At 41.8% G+C, this 23,546-nt stretch overlaps 1 protein-coding gene across 4 annotated transcripts in view; it reads right to left on the minus strand.

The window, feature by feature from the left end:
• ipo8 (importin 8) overlaps positions 1 to 23,546 on the minus strand; it is a 46,560-nt gene that overhangs the window by 7,328 nt on the left and 15,686 nt on the right. Inside the window, exons 4-17 of one of the 4 annotated variants that reach the window (XM_044107559.1) lie at positions 23,057 to 23,215; positions 21,467 to 21,623; positions 19,436 to 19,525; positions 18,923 to 19,017; positions 18,752 to 18,836; positions 18,482 to 18,616; positions 9,618 to 9,717; positions 7,965 to 8,041; positions 6,125 to 6,241; positions 5,936 to 6,022; positions 5,650 to 5,815; positions 5,400 to 5,560; positions 4,109 to 4,234; positions 1,027 to 1,102 (exon numbers count right to left, since the gene is read on the minus strand). In XM_044107559.1, coding sequence (XP_043963494.1) covers positions 1,027 to 1,102; positions 4,109 to 4,234; positions 5,400 to 5,560; positions 5,650 to 5,815; positions 5,936 to 6,022; positions 6,125 to 6,241; positions 7,965 to 8,041; positions 9,618 to 9,717; positions 18,482 to 18,616; positions 18,752 to 18,836; positions 18,923 to 19,017; positions 19,436 to 19,525; positions 21,467 to 21,623; positions 23,057 to 23,215 — 1,631 coding nt within the window. Of the gene's footprint in view, positions 1 to 1,026; positions 1,103 to 4,108; positions 4,235 to 5,399; positions 5,561 to 5,649; positions 5,816 to 5,935; positions 6,026 to 6,124; positions 6,242 to 7,964; positions 8,042 to 9,617; positions 9,718 to 18,481; positions 18,617 to 18,751; positions 18,837 to 18,922; positions 19,018 to 19,435; positions 19,526 to 21,466; positions 21,624 to 23,056; positions 23,216 to 23,546 lie in introns of all 4 variants that reach the window. The other 3 variants (XM_044107560.1, XM_044107558.1, XM_044107561.1) reach the window with 3 other exon arrangements.

Consider the following 23,546-nt stretch of genomic DNA (forward strand, 5'->3'; position numbering starts at 1 on the left):
GAGAGTTCATCTATTAAAATGACTGAAAATGAATACATAAACAAAAAGCTGGAATAAAGACTTTTTTAATAAGGGTATTTGTGAGCATGCCTCTTTTTTATTTAATTGGATATAATTTCAGATTTTTGTATAACCTTTCTTCAGATTAACTTAGAAAGTGAGCTATTATTATTACAAGTTAATTTTCTAAACTACAGAAAAGTTATTGTTAGGGAAGCTCAAATATGAAAAATTGGACTGATATTGATAGTCCAATTGATATAAATGATGCAACACTGCTATCATGTTAGATTTACAAATGTTTTATTTGATCTTTTTTTATTCGATTACTCCATTAATTGTAAGAATAATCAATAGATTACTCGATTGCTAAAATATTCGTTTACAACAGCCCTGGTATGTTATGGGGTGTTATGAGGTGTACTATGAAGCTCCTGCTTCAGATGTGAAGCAGCAGATGCTTCACATCTGCATATATATATATCTAACAAAGACTTTTGTTTGCAAAGTGCTTAGTTGGAGGAGTAACATCATCATCAGAGTCCTGGGTTCAGTTCTCCCAGTTGGGCACATTTAGGCAAGCCATCAACTCCAAGTTGCCTACTGATCTGTGTACAAGTGTTTGAATGTGTGCACATTTGTGATATTGGCTGAGTGAATGTGGCTTGTGTATTAAAGCACTTTGAAAAGTGAATCTGACTAGGTTAGCTAGATAGGTCCATTTATGACAAGTAGACTATGTATCAACCAGAATGGGTGAGATTAAGACTATAGTCGACTTTCTGAATAAGTTTATATAGTCACTGTTGCTTAAATAAATTTATTCAGTTCATAGTATACATAAAAGTTGCTACCTACTTTCACAAATCTGTTGCTTAATACTCAGTGTAGTGGGACTGTCACAAATTTAATATTAACAATTGTTTAATATTTTTCCACTTCAACAGAGAGTAAACCTGATGCTGTACTGGATCTATGTGCTTAAGAAAAAAAATAAAGAACACTACGCCTCCTGTGAACACACACCTGCCATACCTATGATGGGCTTCTGCAGCACCAGGCCAATCACCTGCAAACAAATCCCTTCCAGCTGCTGAGTGATCTAGAGAAGAAATAGTTTCAGTGTTGAGATTGCATTATGCAAATGCTTTATATACATAGATTACCATGCATACAGGTCATTCAGTTGTGTTATTTTGAACAGATTTAGTTTGTTAAAACAGCTAAAGTCTTAATTATTTATAAATCATGTCAAAATAGTAAGTAACATTTAAGTGGCAAGTGTGAATAAAAGTGTTTCCCAAGATATTAAAGTATAAAACATAAAATAGTAAAAAGCCTGAGGATAAACAACAGAAATAGCAGGAGTCAGTCTGACTTTAAAGTCAAAGAAAAGTGTCAACTATTGTGGAAGTCCTGATGTGAAGACGCAACTCCATCCATCCATCCATCCATTCATTTTCTTACACCCTTATCCCACTGGGGTCAGGAGGGGTGCTGGTGCCTATGTCCAGCTGTCAAAGGGTGAGAGGTGGGGTCACCCTGGACAGGTCACCAATCCATCTCAGAGCAACACAGAGACAAACAGGATAAACCATGCACACACACTTACAACTAAGGAGAATTTAGAGAGACCAATTAACCTGACAGTCATGTTTTTGGACTGTGGGAGGAAGCCGGAGAACCTGGAGGGAATCCACTCATGCACAGAGAGAACATGCAAACTGCATGCAGAAAGACCTCGGGCCGGGAATCGAACCCAGGACCTTCTTACTGTAAGGCAACAGCTCTACCAACTGCCAATTGTTGGTAGAGCAAAAAACTTGATGCAGCAGACTGAGACCTGGTTAAAATCACCACATATCCTCACAAAAATTAGGTGTTCAGTAACAACCGAGCTGATGACTGGCATCAGCAACATTTGACGGTGGAAAGCAAGAAGCTGCCGAAAAAGCAATGTTGAACTCTTTTGGAAAATGTTTTGGACAAAACTTATTGCTTACAGTTCAATGTCTGGGTTGCAGAAATGACACTTTACAGTAACATGTCCTTGATTCTAGAATTATATCACTCAGAGTAGCAGTACATTGGAGTAGCTCTGCACTGTCATTAATATTTTTTTTTCCATTTCCAAACTTTCATTCCTGCCTTTCTGGTAGAAAATTGCTTTTCTTGAACAACTGCTCCTCCTTGTTTTGGATGCTGTGTAGTTGGACTGATTTTTGCCAATACTTTGCTATTTTGCTATGATGTGTAACCATAGCAACAGGGTTGTTTATACAGGGAGCAGCTGATTAATTTAGGAAAAGCTAAAATAATACCACAAGTGAAGCCAGAAATCCCAGAGGAGTTGAAAAGGAGGCATCATGGATGCAGAGGAAGAGCAAAGAGGAGAGAGAGAAGGAAGAAGATTGGGTGTGCACATTGAACATCTCTTCCATCCATCATAAAGAGCAACATGAGATTGTTAGCTAAAACGATAGATGAACTTCAAGCCCTGACATAGACTCAGCAATAATATAGTGCTTGTAAATATACATGGCGTCATCCAGAGGGCTTTTTCACAAAAGTAGGATTACAAAATCCTACTATGGCACTATGTCAAGCCTGGCTTCTCAGGCTTGACACCTCCTAACCAGGCACAGGAAGTGCAGCTATGTTAAGTCAGGCTTAAGTAATTCAGGTGAATGCACATCAAGAGATTTCTTCAAGAGACCAACAGAGTGATCACAGATTCACTGATGTTACGCTAAATAAAGTGCGTAAGCCATACCTCACACACATGAAGGATATGAGGAATTGAAGCACAGAAAGCTACTCCTACAATAGCAGATTGATTGAATGCATAATTAGCCCACATATATTTTTTCAAACTACTCTTAACTAAAAGTGGTTTGATCACTAAAAAATATAATCATACCTGTCATTTGCTCAAATAATCAACTTCAAATTTAACCATGGAAGTCATTATGAATCTGACAGTGGAATATTTCATGATCCTTCCACATCGTAACAATATTTATGCAGATCAAACAACAGATCAAGATTAAATATCATCGCTCTTGCCTTGCACCCATGACACAATATCTGGGGTGTAGGGCTGCAATTAAGATATTTGAGCTTCTGACTGAAATATTAATCAACTGCTGCTGGTTGTGATGATAGTTGCACATCATCACAAATGTCCAAAAGTTAAAAAGCATCAGCAGAAGCCTTTGTAGCTGCACAGCATCTAAACACAGAGGGGATAATTTTCTAAAAATGCAAAGTTTTAGCCAGAAAAGAATAAATCATGATAACAGTAATAGAGGAATACCTTGAGCAACATAATTTTAGAATATTATTTTCTTACAACGTGTAACATAAGAATCGTATCGATGGGAATGACAGGCTTCTAAAACCTAGGATTCTCACAGCTAGACCAAGAAAAATATCTGAGAATCAGGACAGAATAAAGATGTCTTACAATTATAAACAAATAAGAGAAATAAAAAAAATTGAGAAAATAAAGTTTATTTCTTTAACTATAAAACATAAAAGCATAAAGAAACTGGATGTCTACAAAAGTTGAAAATAGAAACATAATTTCCAATGAAACATCATTCATGCAGTTGCACATGTGCTGAAGCAGAAGTCCCGATGGTGCTTTGACAAGGCACCATCCAGTGAGTTCTGGTTCTTCCTCTGCATCTCCCTCGAATGAAGCATGCCTGGAAACCTCCAAAAGGAAGTATCCAGGCAATCCAGATAAGATGACTCATCTGAATGTTGCTCTGAGCGCCTTTCAGATGTCACTTTGTCTTTAAGTCTGAACCTGGCACCCCAAATGTGCAAGATAATTTCTACCGCTTCTGATTAAATAGTGAATGACTGTTGAGAAAGTGCTCATTTTAAATGTTGTTGTGCTTAAAAGGAATTCTGATTCTGATTGACGAGAGCGAGGCATTAGTTCAACAGTAAATTCGAAAATGGAAACACAAATTAAGCTGCAGAAAATGTGTTTAGTGAATAAAGAATGTTTAGTCTCAAAAATGAATTTCCCTGAACAGTTTTGTTTTCTATGGTTTTTTACTGAGGATTGGTGGGTGTATGAGCGTGTGAGAGATACCTCTTTGTGGTCCTCCATGACAGTAAGGATGGTGTCTATTGTGCTAAGAATGCCCAGAGCCATCACAGTCTTGTCCTCATTCTCCTCATACTCTTCACTCTGCAGAACTCTGGTAAAGATCTCCGCCTGGTGGCAGGAAGCACAAAGTCATGTTTGCACTATGTTAGAGAAAAATTTCCTCCCATGTGTCTGCTCAGCTCCCTCTATTGTGACGCTACTCTTCAGAAAATGGCACACTCTGCCATGACAGTGTTGACATCTTATACAGATGTCAACTTCTGTGAAGCTCATCATAAAACTAAGACAGCTGGTAGCCTAATATTGTTTTTATGTATTTGATTTCAGTGTAAAAATGTTCATCAGGAGCTTTTTGGTTAGCTGCACAAAGAGGCAAAGAAATTTGTCATTTTATAGTATACCTCTTGATAAGAAAAACAACAGGGAGGTAGCCATCATTTGTAAGAACTCACACATTTGACACAAAGACTTTTTATATGGTAAGAAGATTAACATTCAGATACTTACTAAGAAAGGTAGACTAGTATGATGCCATCCAATATTGGATTATGGATAGGACACACGTCGAATCATTAGTAACTACACAGAAAATGCCTCGCTATTAGGTAGCCTACCATGTTTGAAAAAATCCGGTAAGTATCTAGATTTTGGATACTGTTAAGTCTGATCCAGTGAAAGGGGAAACACCATTATGACACAGTGACATTATGGGAGGGTATGGATTAGCTATCTCTAGCTTTTGTAAATACAGCTGTCTATAGGTGTGCTACTTCCACAGACAAATTAGCTCAAGTTGAACAACTAGAGGCCATGGCTATAAAACAATCAGTCGACATCCTCATACCTCACTTCAGACATCGGTCATGGCAACTCAACTTGATTAGGTGAAATAGTTTCAAAGAGTCAATATTACTTCTTTCATAAACACAGAAAAGTCTGCAGCAGTTTTTTTGAAAGAGGTAGTCATGTGAAGCCATAATAATATAAAGGAATTACATTCTCCCCATTTATGTTTTAAATTTGACTCTTTTTATGATTTTAACTGAATTAAAAAAGTGCATCAAATATTGGTACACCCATTTATACACCATAAACTGAGAGAGTTCTTAGTTTTGCTTTATTTAATGAATTATGGTGGGAAAAAAATTGACTCCGATTGAATCGTGCTTCTCCACCAACTAGAGGTCAGATGCACTTCAAACAAAACTTGCAGTGCAGTAAGAGTTTGGTAGAGCTAGACGATGTCTAACACACTTGCAGAACTTATTCCTACCAAGTTTTGTGTCATGTCCACTGCTATAGCAGCCATCTCCTGGTTGTATTCACAAATCATCTTCTGAATGACGTTGGTAAGGTCATCATTCTCCGTCTCTCTAACCACATGTAGAAGCTCCTGCATCACCTGGCGAATGCATGGCCTGATGTACATTTTGGCTACACACAGAGCAGAGGTTGCAGTGTAAGGATTGTGCTTTTTCCTTTAATCATAAAACTTATAACATTCAAAATGTTGGTTAATGCACCTTGCTCCTGGTTGCTCACAAGTGTCTGCAAAGCAATAGCTGCTTCCACCTTAACAGGCATCTCTTTGTCATCTATCAGGTCTTGTCTGACCAGCTCCACTGCGTTCCGAAGTACCAGCTCATTGTGGAAACACAGTGGGCTGAAGCAATGCAGCACCCAACAAGACTGGTAGATCACAGCAGAAAAGTCCAGGTTTGTATAATCCACTCACAGTATTTTTGAAAGACTAAGATCAGCTCTTACAAAAAAAAGAAAACTGGGTGAATGAATGGGACTGTTACTCACCCTGGCTCGAAGGTAACCCATTGGAGAATTGAGCAGTGGAAACACGTAGTTTTGTAGCATTGACTCCATCTGCTCCCTGTATATTCTCTTCTTTGATATGAGATTTAACACACAATACCTCAAATATGCGTATCAGGATTTACTCAGTCATGTTTTCTAAAAGAGTAACAGAACTGGACTCCCATATACCTTTAGTAAAAGCTCAGCAAGAGCTCCAATGCAGTGCAGTGCTCCATCCTTACTCCGGGGGTCAGTAGAGGGGTCTGCCAGGATTTTGTGGCAGAACGCCATCATCTGAGGGAGAATCTGACAAGCAGAAACCATCAACTTCAACTTATGTTTTGAAAACATGCAAAGTCAAACCTTTCTGAACATCTTTATTTATGGATTAGGTCCAAAGTCTATATCCATTCATTATGGAAATAAATGTAGTTTAATTTTGTACTTTTCATGATTGAGTTCAATTGCTCTTTTTTCAAGGTAAAATACAACTTACACAACTTTAAAAAATAGAGTTAAATGTACAAGTTTAAATTTATTGTGGATTTTCTCAGATAAACAAACAAAGGAGTTCCGTCTACAAAGTGTCCCTGGAAGTTTGTTTTCAAATATTCGTGCTAAATTTTGACAGATGAGACTTGGGGTTCCTAAAGGAGACATTCTTGAGCCACTTTTATTCAACATTAATATGATGATTTGAAAAGAGATGATCACTCTCTTTTGATCACTGGCTGCTGACTTTCAAGCCCTTTGGTTAGTCAAGCACGGAAATCTTATGGACAGTTATTAGTCAATTTCAAATGTCAGGTAAGCATAATTCCTTAATATGTTTTAGTTTTTGTGTTTCTGCCTCTTTTTTACTTGCTGTAGCAACAACTGAGCATCTGCAATTCAAATAAACCTGAACCTAAACAGAAAGGAGCAGTCACTTCAGGATGGAAGAGTAGAAAAACCAAACTACAACAGAAAGTAGTAAGAATGAAGAGTAGGGTTGAAAAGAACAGACGTTGAGGAAGATATGGTGCCTGTCGCTTTGGATACAGCTTCAGAGTAAAGTCCGACTTTACTCGGCTTGATTATCACTAATTTGAGACAACAATAGAAGTTGGAAGAGCACCATATTTCTGACTTAAATGTCTCTTTTGATTAGTTTCTGAGGGCAATTTCATAGTTCAACTGTAATGAAATGCAAGGTATTTCTCTTACATCACATCAGTGTTTCTCAAACGTTTCTCAAACTTTTTCAGTCTGAGGACCACCTATCCCGTTTAATAAACACTCGTGGCCCATGTAACCTGAAACTGCCCTGTGATAACACATCTTAATATGTGATGCAACCTTAAATTCAAATATTAGTCTCTTAACTCATGTATTGTTGTTTTCTTTGTTCATCCTAATTAAAAGAGTGGTGCTGTTTAGCAAATGTGACTGGCCATGACAAAGCCATAAACAGGTCTACATGGGCATGTTGAGTTATTCACATTTTCTGAAAGTGTGGAGTCTTAAGTGTTCTATTGTTAAACACATGGAAATAAAAAAAGAAGTTGTTCTTTACTATCAAGTGTTGTGTGCATTAACAAAATCAATCCAAAACCAATCAGAGATAGGAGGAAGGTCTTAATGCTGACAATCAATCCTGTGTACATACTGCTTAATAAAAACAACTACTGGCCGTAATGGGTCGTTTCTAACAGAGTGGTGTATTTCTGTAGTTAGTACTGGGAGCAATGGGAAAAGACAGAGGGGCTTGATTTTTTTTTTATAGATTATCTGTTTCACACCATACTCTCAGAGTGACCATTTGATCAAATATGTAAAAAGCATTTTCTTTTTCAGAAAACTTACTTACTGTAGCTTTCACCAAGTATTCTTTGATCATGTATTTTTATTTTCCAGCACTTAATTTCATTTTCAATATTGCCTCTTCAGCTTCATCTGAAAAAACTGAAAATGTCTATGGAGATACTTCTTTTACCAGGCCAACCTAAACTGTGCAATATTTGCACCAAAGGCTCACAATCTTCCTGACCTCTTTTCTCTTGCGAGCAGCTTTACACAGGAGACTCTGTGCAGCGGTTGCTGGAAGGGAATGGTCGTCATAGATGTCTGCAATAAAGAAATACACAAGAAAAAGCAACCAGATTATCTAGAGACAGCAGGGCAACAAGATCAAATTAAACTGAAAGTTTAACAATAACACATTTATTTTCTGAGATTTCAACTTTTTTTCATTTTATAATAATTTCTTATTTATTAATTTACTGAAGTATTTTTTATCTTTTTATTACAAGTGCTTGTTTTGTTTTTGCCCTTTGAGATCTAAAGATCTAAAAGCCATTATAAATAAAATCTATTATTAGTATTATTACTAGTTTTGCTGTACCGTATTTTCCGCACTATAAGGCACACCTAAAAACCTTCAATTTTCTCAAAAGCCGACAGTGCGCCTTATAATCCGGTGCGCCTTAAATATGGACCACTATTGAGCCACAACAGGTCTCACAACTACAGAAAGCAGCCGCCGACTTCATTTTACCCCGTAGAAGAAGAAGAACTCCAGCCGCTAGATATCGGTGTCACAGGACATTCAAAGCTAGACTGTGAACTGCGTGGGAACAGTGGATGACAGAAGGCGAACACACGTTCACCAAGACGGGGAGACAGAGCCGACGACATACGCCACTATCTGCCAGTGGATCGTAAATGCCTGAGCTGATAGATCATTCTCAACTGTGGTCCGAGCTTTCAGGAAGACAGGAATTGTCACTGAACTGCTAAACAGCAGCAACACTGACTCCATTAATGACGACTTTGACGAGACGGAGCCGGGCATGTTGGATGCCATATTTGCCCAACTGTTTAATTCGGGACACTGAAGAAGAAGAATTTGAGGGATTCGTGGATGAGGAATAAATTAATAAAATGAGCTTTACATGTTTATTTTGTGTGTTTACAGCTGAACAAGGTTGGTCATATTGTGAATATGAAGATTAACTTTTGAACAACGTTGAGTTATTGATATATTGTTATTGCTTTGCATTATTTAGAGTGTTACTATATTGTGATTGCACTAATGTTTGATTTACCCTAACAGTATCAGACTGTTTTTTACGTGTTTATTGAATCAAGGAAAAGTTCCCCTCCACTATGTGATATAAATGTTGCACTACATGTTACCACGTCACTGACTTTACCTCGGGGAAAATAATAAAACAGTTGTTTATTCATTTTGGGAGTAAACGGACAAATCAGCTGTCAGAACGCTGGTTTGTAATCTATTAATAAAGTTTGACTGACTTATCAGACTGTTTTGTTGACATTCCCTTTAGCGGAGCTCCATTTAATGGATGCATAACGTAACCCCAGCCTCTATTGTAGCGTCTATTCTATGCGCCTTATAATGCGGTGTGCCTTATATATGAAAAACGTTTTAAAAGAGGCCATTCATTGAAGATGCGCCTTATAATGTGGTGCGCCTTATAGTGCGGAAAATATGGTGAATGGAGACTCATAGCATATGCTCACTGAATAAAAATACAGAGGTGAAACCAAATGATGCTATTATCACATGCCATCAGTTAACCTTAATGGTAGGTTTCAATGGACAAAACAATCAGATTTTAACATATTTTATCTGTGTGTTAAATGGATCATATTTTTACAGTCAAGTCTAGACACTCACTGAACTTCATTCGAATATATTCATAGGGGTCTTCCTGCCACAGCCTCTCATCCTCATCTCTGTAGCACATTAGAGGGAAGACGACCTCTTGGCATATAGTCTGAAAAAGATAAAGGTTGTTATGGATTCTTACTAAACGCTGCATTCAGAACCGAATCTTAAAGTAACAAAAAAAATGCTGAGCCTGAAGCTTTTTTGTGGTGGTCATAGGAATAAAATTCTAACATAATGTTTCATGTTTAATATAAATATTTTTTTAAATGCACAGAAAAGGCTTGCAAAAGCACAACAAACAAGGAAACGTCAAGTAACCCTGATGTCCATGAGGTTCCAAATTGGCCTGCCATGCTTATTTATAAGCGAGAAGGTATGCAATATATCAAAAGATATATGTGCATATAGTGTTGTTTCAAAATTAAAATAAGGCTCAGGAGCTTACAAGGAAGAACGTAACCATGTTTTAAAAAATTAAAACTGTTATAAAATTATTTAGAGATTTTTATTTTGGGGAGATGACCAGTGTCACAATCTTGAAGTGCAATTGGATTTCAACATCTGTATTGTTGAGAACAATCATCTCATCTTAAAAGTGAACAAAACAAAGAAGATGATTGTTGATTTCAGGAGATCAAACCCTGTTTCCATCATGGGAGAAGAAGTAGATGTGGTTGAGGAATATAAATACCTCTCTGTTCATCTGGACAACAGACTGGACTGGAGACACAACGATAAAACATCTATAAGAGACAGAGCAGACTGTACTTCTTTGAGAAAGCTAAGATCCTTCAAGGTTTGCAGCAAGATGCTGCAGATCTTCTGTAAGTCTGTTGTTGAGAGCGTTATCTCTTCTTCTGTAATCTGTTGGGGCAGCAGCATCAGAGCCAGAGACCCAAACAGGCTCAACAGCCTGTTAAAGAAGGCTTGTTCTGTTCAGGGGACGACTCTGGAAATAGTAATGAAAGAGGATTCTTAATAGGATCAAGAAAAATATGGATAACGCCACCATCCTCTTCAAGAGACTATCTTGGGAAGGCAGAGCAACTACATTCAGAGGCTTCTTCAGATTCAGTGCAGTACAAACCGTTGCATGAGATCTTTCCTGCCAACAGCCATCCCAATCTTCAATAACTCTGAAGAATCTAAATTCATGAGTTACAACAACATCTAATTTCCTTCAACCAGTTTCTGTCAAACTGAAGCTGTTTCTGTCAATCCAGCAAAGAAATTAACAAAACTACTGGTGAGTGATATGATTTTAGAAAAATTCAAACTGGTACATATGCCGTACTGCGGCCCTGCATTGTAGGGCCAGCCCAAGTCATGTATGAACTAAGTAGCCTTCTAGGGCCCTGGAGCCACTTAGGGGTTCCCTAAGTTGAGCTTATTTTTTTAGTCAAGATTTCTAGGTCATTATAATAACAAAAACACAGATTTGTGGAACTGCTAATAGGTAAGGCAAGTTTATTTATATAGCACATTTTCAGCAACAAGGCAATTCAAAGTGGTTTACATGAACAAACAAAATAACAAAACAAAGGAAAGAGCAAAACAAGAAGAAAATAAAAAAAGAAGAATCTAATAATGTTGATCCATAAACTAGATCAAACTCATTTTCATTTTGGGGCATATCAAAAATCAGAATGTTCTTAAAGGCTTGGATGTGCCAGAATATATTGATAAAACCAATTAAACTGTGAAAATATCAATAAATAGCTGTTCCTCTGGAATTTTGTGATCATATTAGATTTTTTGGCTATCAAAAAGACAGATTTTGAGGTGAACATTTAGAAATGTTTGTAAGGAATGTTTACAGTATTTGTGGTAATGTATGGTATTAAATGTTACTCTTTATCACCTGCTGAGATGGGAAGGAGTGTTATGCTTACACATCTTCAAGAAAATTTAAAATATGTAGCCCTTCCAAGGCAACACAGAGAGAAACCAATTCAGATACTGAATGTTTTAGGTTGGGTATATCTTAAATTTCAATCTCCCCTAAAGTCTTACCAATACATCTCACTTCCCAATTATCAAAATTAGTGTGGCCGTTCCACTGAACTGAAACGAAAGTTACTACCGTAACTACGGTTCTATGAATCCCGGATGACTGCCAGAGGCGGTGCTTCAAGCACTGAATGATCATTCTTGCGCATGCGCAGGTCGAGTACTAATGACAACAAAGTCACCTGTGACCTGCCGGGGACCCACGTAACTCTATATAGTCACGTGGCACCCGGCATTCAATCTCTTCTCGCGAGAAGCAGAGATTCCGAGGGACCAAGCACTCTGGCGGTCATCCGGGATTCATAGAACCGTAGTTACGGTAGTAACTTTCGTTCTATTTCATCCCTACTGACTGCCAGAGGCGGTGCTTAAAGCACTGGATGACTCATATCAACAAGGTCACGAGGAATCAGCAACATTCAAGGGACAACAACTACACCATCCACCCTAATGTGATCTAGAGGCATGCTGCTCCAGGATTCCTTGAAGCGGATGGGGCGCAGCCACATTCACCCTGTAGAACCGAGTAAAGGTACTAGGTGATTTCCAGGAGGCCGCACAGCATATAACATCCAATGGCACCCCAGTCATGGCAGCAAACGATGTCGACATGCCCCTGGTAGAGTGGCACTTCACCCCTCCTGGCAGTGGCCGGTCCTGCAAGGCATTGGAGATCAAATCCACAACCCAGTGTGCAAGTCGCTGCTTAGAAAGTGCCTGACCTTTCCGTGAGCCAGCATAGCAAACAAAAAGGCTATTTGTCTTTCGGAAGGATGCCGTGGCATTGATATATGCCTCAAGGGCACGAACAGGACACAGTGGTTCAGAGGGGCTTCCGGTGACAAACCGGGCAAGATGGAGCGGCTGGGTACCGCCTGCCGCCAGTGACACCTTAGGAATAAATGCTATGTCAGACCACAGTGTAACGCCTGAGCCATCAGGATTCCACCGGCAGCAGGGCTCGGCTTTCGAGAGAGCCTGCAATTCCCCCACACGTTTTGCGGAAATCATAGCTAAAAGGAACGCTGTCTTCAGTGAGAGCCATTTGACGTCTGCCGATACCAGGGGCTCAAATGGGAGGGACCGAAGAGCCTCAAGCACAAGCGAAAGGTCCCACGCCGGTGCCACAGGGCAGTTGGGTGGGTGCAAACGCCGAGCACCCCTTAAAAACAGTACAACGTCCTTGTCTCGGCCCACAAAACAACCATTCAGTCCGACATGCCAACAGGAAATGGCAGCCACATACACCTTTAAGGTAGACGGAGACCGTCCTTGATCCAGTAATGCCTGCAGGAAGGTCAGTATGTCAGAAACTGAATACTGCACTGAGTCCTGCCCTCTATTATGGCACCAGGTCGCAAAGACCGTCCACTTGTTAGCATAGACAGTTCGCGTGGACGGTGCCAATGCATTAGCCATTGTATGCCCAATAGACCCAGTGTAACTTGAGAAAGTGGACCCCGGCCTTGCAGGGGCCAAATCCAGAGCTGGAGCTGGTCCGGTTTGGGGTGCAAAATCTGACCCCCCATCTGGGAAAGAAGATCCCTCCTGGAGGGGAGACGCATTGGCTAGCCGGAGCTGAGCTCGCACAGTAGAGGAAACCAAGTCTTCGCTGGCCAGTAGGGGACCACCAGCAGAACCCTGTACCCCTCCTGACGTACCCTGAGGAGAGTCTGAAAAAGTAGGCTGAATGGTGGAAAGGCATAAAGGAGGGTCCGGGGCCAGTCGTGTGCCAGAGCATTGTGGCCCAGAAGGCTGCTGTTGTCCAATGAGAACCAAAGGGGACAGTGAAATGCATCCCTTAAGGCAAAGAGGTCCATGTCCGCCTTGCCAAAGACCTTCCAGATGCACTCCACTACCTCTCGGTGAAGCTTCCACTCCCCTGGAAGTGGCTTCTGACGGGATAGAAAATCTGCTGGCACGTTCTCCGGCCCTGGGTGTAGGCTGCTCTGAGGCTGGCTATGTATGGAGCTGCCCAGGTCAGAAGCCGTTGAGTCAAGCACAACAGTTTCCTTGACCTGGTTCTCCGCTGGTGGTTGATGTGAAAAATCACAGTGGTGTTGTCTGACCTCACCAGCACATACTTCCCCTGAAAGCCTGGAAGAAAGCTCTGAAGAGCCAGAAGTACAGCCTGTAACTCCAGGATATTGATGTGTTCCCTGCTCTGCCGCTGGGACCATGTCCCCTGTGCCATTTGGCCCCGCGCCAGGTTGCACCCCAGCCCGTGGAGGATGTATCCATAAACACAACTTCCCGACGACACGGGAGGGAACAGAGCGGGACCCCCGTGGTCATAAACAACCTCACCCTCCATTGGGACAGAGACTGAAGACATTGAGGCCCCACCCGAAGTCTTCGGAGACGATGAGTGTTCCGTGTGGGATCTAGATTCAAGCTGTTCAACCACATCTGGAGGGGCCGCAATGACAACAGCCCCAAGGGCACTACGGCAGACGCAGCTGTAAGCATGCCCAAAAGGCAGTGGCAGTGGCAAGAGGCAAGTGCCATGAATAGAACGCCTGAATTCCGGGAACATGCTCAATATACTGTCCACCCGCTGGGGTGACGGGCAAGCAGTCATTGAGATGGAATCCATGGCAATGCCCAGGAAGACAGTCTCCTGTGAGGGAGTCAGACTGCTTTTCTCCATGTTCACCTGCAAGCCCAAGCATCCCACATGATGGAGCACCAACTGAGTATCTCGAACTGCCTGGTCCCGTGTCGCAGCACAAATGAGCCAGTCGTCCAGATATTGGAGGATCCTTAATCCCTGTGTCTGCAGAGGAGAAAGGGCCGCTGCAACACATTGGGTGAACACCCTGGGAGACAGTGAAAGTCAGAACGGGAGGACCTTGAACTAGAAATGCCTCCCCTGAAAAGCAAAATGAAGAAACCGCCAATGGGGCAGAGCGATTGGAACGTGAAAATAAGCATCCCTGACCTCTATGGAAGTGAACCAATCGCCCGGGGAAATCGCCTGCAACATTTCCCTGGTGGTCAGCATATGAAAAGGTACACATTCACCCTTCAAGTACACATTCAAGCCTCTGAGGTCCAAGACTGGACGCAGGTCCCCGGTCTTCTTCGGAACCAGAAAATACATGGAATAAAAGCCCCCTGAATCCAGCAGGGGGTCCACAGGCACTATAGCACCCTTGGCCAGCAAGGTGCAGATTTCTTGGTTCAGTGCCTGTGCCTTCACCGGGTTGCGGATCACAGTCATCCTGACCTGGCCGGGGATAGGTGGCCGGCGGCGGAACTGAAGACCGTACACCAGGGGCCGGGTGGACAGCACCCACAAGTCCGGGGTGTGGGCAGCCCAGAAGCTGAGCTGTCCCGGGGTAATATAACCGACTAAGGCATCATCTGCGGGCCCCCTGGCCCTTCGAAGGCCTGGGATGACGCCGGCCAGACTGCGCGGCTCGAAAGGGATGAAAGGACCTTGTCCCAGCTTGTTCTCGAGCTCTGTTTCTCTGATCTGGAGCAGGTCTCTGGACCAATCTCTGACCTGGTACCAGACCCTGGGGCTCAGTGGAAGAAGGAGAAGGCCCTGAGGACCTCCGTGAAGGACCCGCAGCTGCCCAGGTGCTGACTGGCTGGCGATCACGTCTGTGAAGCCCTGCCAGCTGTTGCCTTGTTCTAGAGGCCTGAGCTGTACGGTCCAAGGCGTCCAGTGCCGCAGAACCAAAAATTTCGCCTGGAACCACAGGCAGGGCCCGGAGAGTCCTCCTACAAGGCTCAGTAAGTGGTGGAACCAGTGTGGAGAGTGTGCGTCCGAGTTCCCTCGTCATTAGAGCAAAGGCCTGCAGAGATGCATCAACCAGGCCTTGCGTGGCATGGTCCAGTGGAACAGATTTCAAGGAGGAAGACAGGGCAGGCATAAGATGGGAGAGAGAGTTCCCAATCCAGCCCATGCGGGCCCCAGAGTCATAGGCCTTGCAGAGAAGGTTGTCGGTAATACGGCACTGAGGGCGTGGACAACGGGCATTGGGCCGCAAAGCCTCATCAGGTGGGATAATAAGAGAGGCAATGCCCGGTTCCACCGCTGGCATCTGCTCCAAGCCAACCCTGGGTGCCTCCTGCATAGCTGCCAGGACCCTGCCATCCGTTGTCAGATGTGACAGCGCCTTGGTGTCTGACCAGCAAGAATGTAGTTACCGCACATACTCTGCCGAGGGAGGAACCACAAAGGCAGTCTCTGATCTACTGCGCTTAAAGAAGACGCTGGAAGCCGTAGGCTGGGCCTGAGGAACACTAATCTGTAAACGGGCAAGAGCCGTTCGAATAGCAGATGTCACAGACTCCCCCGTATCCTCCTGGGAGGCAATGGAGTCCGACCAAGAGGCCGCAGAGCCCAGCTCCGGAAGGTCCACACAGAAATGGGTGCCAGAGGCCGCCACAGAAACAGCATCGTCATCATTGACTGACATTTCATCCTGCTTGGGGAGGAGAGCCGCGCCGTGATCACCAGCAGTCTGAAAGGACTGGAGGAGGGCTTTCATTTGGGCCAGCTCAGTAGTGAGATGATCCACTCTCGTGGACAACCTCCCTGCATCGGTCTGTCTGGCTCGCTTTGCCGGTACCGAAGGTGCAGCCACAGTAGATCGTTTGCACATCGCTTTCCCCATCGGCAACTGACTACGCGGCGCAGCGCCCGCCCAGTCGGTAGGCTGCTCCAGCGCAGCCAACCGATCCAGTCTGACTGACCGGGGCATGACGCAACAGTTGGGGCAAGCGTTATCCGACAGTCCCTCCCGGAGATGTTCCACACCGAGGCAGGAGGGACACAAGTCATGCCCGTCGTCGGGCTGAAGTGGAGCCAGACAGGTCGAGCAGCATAAATTATCCAGCATCATACTGCTGAAAGGCGTGAATAGCCCGCCACCAACAAGAAGTCAACACGAGCAGAAAATGCCGCTGGCAACTCCGTTGTAGGAAAACCCCCGTAGAGGCTCCAAACTCAGCGTGAGCAGAAACGCCACTAGCAAATCGATTACCAACCAAAGATGAACTCAGCACGAGCAGAGACGCCACTGGTGAGTCAGATAAATAACAGCAAAGTAAAATGGACTCAGCAAGAGCAGAAAACGCTACTGGTGAGTGTAGATAAACAAACTGTAGAACTCAACGCGAGCAGAAACGCTACTGGTGAGTTTAGGCAAACAAACTATAGAAGAACCCAACGCAAGCAGAAACGCTACTGGTGAGTTTAGGTAAACAACTCAACGCGAGCAGAGACGCTACTGGTGAGTTTAGATAAACAAACTGAAAACGAACTCAGCGCGAGCAGAAACGCTACCGTGAGTCAAAAGAGCCACAAAAATTAACGTGGCAAATCAAAGCGAACAGTAAACTACTGCTGAGAAAAGAACAAAAACTTAGCAGTCGCCGCGGCGACCACAGATCTGGTAAGGTGAAAGGAGCTTGTGCAGCCCCTGGAGGGCGAGACTTACCTGCAGCTCCGACCAAACCCGGTCACGGGGCTACCAGCAATAAGCAGCTAGGAAAATAGTGGTACACACACAAGCAACCAGCTTCACACGACCACACACCTGTACTCAACACACCTGCGCGCAAGAAGAACATAGGGATTGAATGCCGGGTGCCACGTGACTATACAGAGTTACGTGGGTCCCAGGCAGGTCACAGGTGACTTTGTTGTCATTAGTACTCAACCTGCGCATGCACAAGAATGATCATTCAGTGCTTGAAGCACCGCCTCTGGCGGTCAGTAGGGATGAAATAGAACTATCAATTTCTTCAAGATGGAGGCTTGGGCCGGCCCTGCTGCATTGGGTAAATTTATTTAGACAGGCAGATACTGCAAAAACACTTCTAAAATGCCAATAATTAAATGAATTTTATATATATATATATATATATATATATATATATATATATTAATTGGCTCTGAATTGACAGGAAAGTGGATAATGAGAAAAGGGGAAAAACGTGCACCAAAGGTCGCCAGGCTGGGAATCGAACCTGTGACAGCTGCGTTGGGGACTAAGGCCGTATGTGGGTTTTGCTTAACCCCTGTACTACCTCGGCACCCCCCAAAAATGAATTATATTTTGACATGAAATTTAATTTTCAGCAGAATCATCTGCCTGCACAGTAAGAGGATTTTACTAAAGATTTTTCATTAAAACATTACTACCAAAAAAAGTTTTTAAATTCTAGAATTTTATTTTATTTTTTTATTAATAAATGCTTCAAATTCTGTTCATCATAATGAAATTTGGAAAATAATTTTAGTACAATTTTTATGCTTGGAAGTTATTTTTTTATAATGGGGATAAAAAAAACAGGACAGATGTACTTGGAGTACACTACAAATCTGAAAAATTCATAAGGCAGGAAGTCTTAACTGTTTACAAATAATTTGGAATTAAATAAAAGGAGGGAAATAATACTAATGGAAAGGGGTTTTATTTTTACACGACAAACGACAGCATCTACTTAAAATGAGCATTAACAAATTCACAGGTGCTATTTTACTTCTTTGTTTCTTCTTTTACTTTTAATTGGCAATGTGTTTATCATGTTTGATTGGCGTTATTCAAAATCATATTGAATTTGGCATGCTTTTACTCATTGTTATCAGTCATGATTTTGCCATGTTTTATTACTTCAATCTTAGCATCACATTAGCCTAGATTAATGGGACATGTCCATGGGGTTGCAACACTGATACTTAATTATACTTAATCATATTTAAATTATATTATCACATATGTATATTTTTAAAAATACATTTATATTGCTTATGGTTATATTTGTATTTACTAATATTTACATCAATAAAGTATATTCTATTATATAATTAAAAAAACATCCTATGAGTAAGGTACATGTACCTGCATATGTGGTTTCATCAGTTTCCATGTCAGTGAATGCGAAAGGCCCTGGTTGAGGTAGGTGAAGCACTGTTGCAAAACCCGAGCAGTAACATACTGACCCCGTCGGTGCTGGTCAACCACTTTCAGCAGGACCTGCATGATAAGAGAAAACCAAAACCATTGTAGTTTATGTAACACAGCAAAAAGGGTAGAAAATGAAAAACCTTGTGGCACAAAATATCTCATGGGTCTATGAAGTGTTAGAGCATCTCAGTGACACAAGCTAACCTGTTGTATGCCTACAGCATAGGTCTTCAGAAAAAAGTCTGCAAAATCCTGGTACTCCTTGGTCACATTGCCGGGGCTTCCATACCTGTGGTTAAAATCAAACAAGTGAGGATGACAGTTGCTTCATATTTTGTGTGAACTCTAACTCTACTTTTCTGCTCTGAGATTTACCGCTCAAACAGTCTAGTGATGATGCGCAAAGCCCATTTCTTACACTTCCACCAAGCCAGCTCTGGACGGTCATCCTCATCAACTTCCAAAGTCTCCTAACAAACACAGCCCACTGTAAGTTCAAGATGGAAGACTAAAAACTCTTCATTGCATGAGTTTTTCTGCCATAGGTAGCAAAAATTAATGAAGACTGTTTATGTGTAAAATTATTCTTGTGAGAGAATCATGATCAAATGTCCTGTTTACTGTTACAAAAAAAGACACCATTAACAAAACAAATTGCTTTAGTTTTTTTTACAGGTGACTGGCATGAAAATAGATATTCGAGTTCTTACTTGAACATTTAACTTCTGCAGTGCCTTATTCACACTCATTGAACTACTCCACATTGTTCCATTGCAACCGCAACCAATCATTCAGAAGATTTACTGTGATTTTGTCAAGTATCACCAATATAAATATTGTATAATTTACAATTTAAAGAGACAGCTTAAACTTCTTTCTTTGTCTTACTGCAGGTACGTCTCTGTCCACAATGGATCGCAGAATTTCCATCCACTGCGTCATCACAGTGTGGTTGATCAGCTGAAGGGGCAGCGAGTACTGTGGGACAGCATCAAGGTTAATACTGGTACCTCATTACAAAACCCAAATTTTCTGCGGTACCAAAGGTAATTCATTTTTATAAGTTACTAGCAGACATTCCAGTTTAATCCCACTGAAAATATCTGATTAATCATTTTTGACAAATTACTGTAAAACAAATCTTGTAAAAATAAACTGAAACCATTTTTTCCACAAACTGAGTTCATTCAAATTCAACTTCAATTCAAAAATACTTTATTAATACCAAATGGAAATTAAATGTTGTTGTAGTTCATTAATTCAGATTATTCAAAAGGTTATTCATGACGGTGATGGCTGTTGTCAGGAAAGATCTCTTTCACACCAGAAATCTGGAGTTGGAGAGATTTAGGCTCGGAAGTGGTGGCTTGTTTGGTTGTTTCCTCAGTCTTAATATGACACGGGATCTGCAGACCTGCTGTCTCTCTCTACTCCTCTCTCCTCAACTGCAACTATAAATGTGTATATAGTCTCAGCGGCTTACGGCTACCAGCAGTTACCACACTCAGTCATAACACTGATGCCATCTCCATGAGGCTGGCAGAGCATACTCCAATGGGTTGCTTCAAAGCTCGGAGGGTCTCTTGTGCTTCCTATTACCATTTCCTAACAGCCATCTTCCTAATACGTAGCCTATTCACCAGGGGTTTGTATTCAGTGCAGAGAAAAACAAGATTATGGTCAGATATCCCCAGAGGAAGTCTTTTTTTGGAAACATACACATACATACATTGTTTTATAGGGTGCAGCAGCTGGCAAACTGGTGAAATGTTGGCAGTACTGAAGAGAGTGAGGCATGATTAAAATCAGATATTGCCACAAAGGCATGGGGTGTTGTGTCTGTATGCTAGCAACAATGGAACTGATGACATCACGTGCATTATTATTATGCATTATTAGTAACATTATTGCTATAAATCTGATGAAAATCTGAAAAGATGAATATGTTGCAATTGTTTTTTTGTTGCAGATAAAATGTTTAACTTTTCTGGGGATTAAGGGTGCATTCACACCAGCCCAGAATTAGCATCTTGAATCAGACTCTAATTTGTTTATCTAGAAAGTCAGATTTTCTTTGGGAGGTGAGAATTCAAATTTGAATTCCAAAACGGACTAAAAAAATGAACTCTGATCTGCCGAAAAATCTAGGTCTCGATCCGGTTGAAGTGAACTTTTGCACGACTGAAAATATATCTGAATGCCACCTGACTAGAAATCGTTCCAAAAGCAGGAAGTGAGCTACAGCACAGGGCATTATGTGTCAATACAACCATAACAAACGAGCATTTTTACCATTTGCGGAAAAAATGGCTTGTAGTCAGACATAGAGTGCTTTTATCATATTTGTATGACAAAAGCCCTCATACAAATATGGTCAGAAGAAAATATATCACAGCTACTTGCAACCACACACGTCTTTAAACTAAGAAGTGTCAAAATGGAGGTACTGGGATTCCCTCATAAGTTGCACAGTACCGCACCAAAGTAAAAAAGACTTTGCATCAATACATCAAAATACGTGACATGCTAAGGACAAGTTGGAGTTCAGGAGACGCGAAGGACAAGCTTGTTTGGTATAATGAACCAGATGCTACTCTCAATACTAGACCCAGGAGCACCAAAAAGGGCCTCTGCTCTATGTCTTCTTCAGAGAATTTGTGTCGATTCCTTCAGTAGTTCTTGGTGCAGCGCCACCACAGGCAGTGGGGGGAACAGTTTTTTCAGTTAGTTTGAGTCGTTAGACACAGTGTAGTGTGAATGCAAACTAGAGTCCTGAAAATGTAACAAATGTTGCAAGTCTGATCCCCAATCAAACCGAGTCTACCGGACTATCAGGTGTGAAAACATGCATTAGAGATAGCATGAGCCCTGAGGTGGACCATCTCAATGGACTGAACAAAGAAACCAACATAATCCTACCTGGACAAGAGCATGGAAGATCTTGAGGACCTGCTTCTGGATGAGGACAGAAAAAATGGTCGCATCAGAAAGCAGCTGGCTGATGAGCTGTTGAATCCTAGGAAGAAAAATCTGCATGGCTGCCAGTAGTGGCTCCCTCTCATCTGCCTTCCTGTACCTGAAGCCCACATATACAGCAGAGAGATCAGTTAACCTCAGACTCCTTCTGAAATCTGAAGCAGTGGCACCTGCTGGAACTGCTACTTCCCATCAAATAAATACAGTCACTTTATTACTGGTCTTACATAGTTTTTTACTCACTATTGCTGTGCATTTAAAACATTTTACTAACAAGCATTTTATTTTTATTAAGTTATTGCTTTAAGTTAATGTTTATAGGGTAGGGTTAGTTGTTTTGGTTAGTTGTTTTGATCAACTGATTTTACCCCATCACCTAACTTTATTAGCTCATGTATGTTCAGAGATGTATGACCGATTAACTCCTAACAACTCTGCTCCTGAAGCATCAATAATACATAGCCTCAAGGAGACTCAGAGAAACTAGGGTCTCCTGAAGTCATGAGACATCTCACGCAAGAGATCTCACAATGGCTAATGGAGCTGAGGTTGGCCTGCTTTCCCATGGCCATGGGCAGATGGGGCTCCATCCCTGACCGGGGCGATGGGCCACTGTGCTGCGATAAAGAAAGCTGTTGAGCTGCACAAACTACGTCCATATGTAAGATCCTTCTGATAGTACACAATGATGCTACATAATCTAGAGGTGTGCCGATTTCTGTGAAAAAGTGTATGATCAGTGATTGGCGATCATGGTCTCTTGTTGCCGATTACACAAACCGATCACCTGTATCTCACTTTACAGCCTGCGTGTGCAGCTAATCTCCTCTTTCCTTCACACTGTGCAAGCACTGTGCAACAAATCCTAAGCGATGCCGTGTGCAATTACAACACTCTGAGAGTGAACAGGGACGTTTGAATTGAGCTCAACATTGAGTACGCTTTGTGTCCAAGCTGACCAATACAAATGCTTGACAATCGGAGTGATTGACAGCCGAGCATCCACATTGATATCAAATAGATGACATAGTCAAATTTCCAGATGCAAGAGCCCACAACAAATCTAAATAATGACGAAGTAATCAGCAAACATGCTGATGCTGTGTGAAGGGTGAAAGGGGTGGAGTATTTGGTCCCCTCTAGCTGGTGGTGATAATGCTCCATACAGCATTTAGTTGTTTGCCAACCACTTTTAAACAAGAAGAAGAAGAAGAAGAAGAAGAAGAAGCAATCCCAATCTATAGAAGACAGCATCACATATAATAACAAGGTCAACCACACCTTCTCACAAAGATGGACATTTCTGTCATATCCTTGCTTAGAGTTGCTCTTAGCAACTGAATGAAACACTCTGAAACCAGAACTTCCTGGAGAGATTATTAGGCCAAGATAGGAGCTCTCAGAGAGCACTGTGGGAATCTTTGAGGATCCCAATGTGCTAATGACCTATGCTGTAGTCCTAATGACCTATGTTGTCCTTAAGAAATCTGGGTTTAGGGGAAACTGACTATAGCATTTAATCAGGTTACTCACTCGTATGTTTTGACAAGTTGGTAGAGAGCCAGCAGGCTGCCGTACCAGGTGCCGCTGTTCTGAGACTGCAGGTACATGCTGAGCTTGTCTACAATGCCGGTCCAGCGTCCTGGGAAGTCGTGCTTAATGATGGCTCTCAGACACATGGTCAGCTGGGCTCTTTGGGCATATAGAGAAAAGGAAAAGAAAATAACATTATTAATACCAAATAGGTAACTAAGATGTCCTATTTAGTCTGTAATAAAGGCCCAAATCAGATTACGTACACAGCAGAAACAGTACCCTAGTCAGATTCAATTCAATACGATTCAATTCATCCATCCATCCATCCATCCATCATCTTTGCATTCTTCTACAGGATGACCAATGACCACAGGATGAGACCTGCAATAGTTTTATTCCTTTCAGTTTTGCAAATCTGAATTTTTAGTATGAATCCTACACAATTGTGACAAGGTGTGAAGTATTCACACTGGTCGCTGTGAATATC

The sequence above is a fragment of the Gambusia affinis genome, linkage group LG23 (genome assembly GCF_019740435.1).
Source record: "Gambusia affinis linkage group LG23, SWU_Gaff_1.0, whole genome shotgun sequence".
Taxonomy (NCBI): domain Eukaryota; kingdom Metazoa; phylum Chordata; class Actinopteri; order Cyprinodontiformes; family Poeciliidae; genus Gambusia; species Gambusia affinis.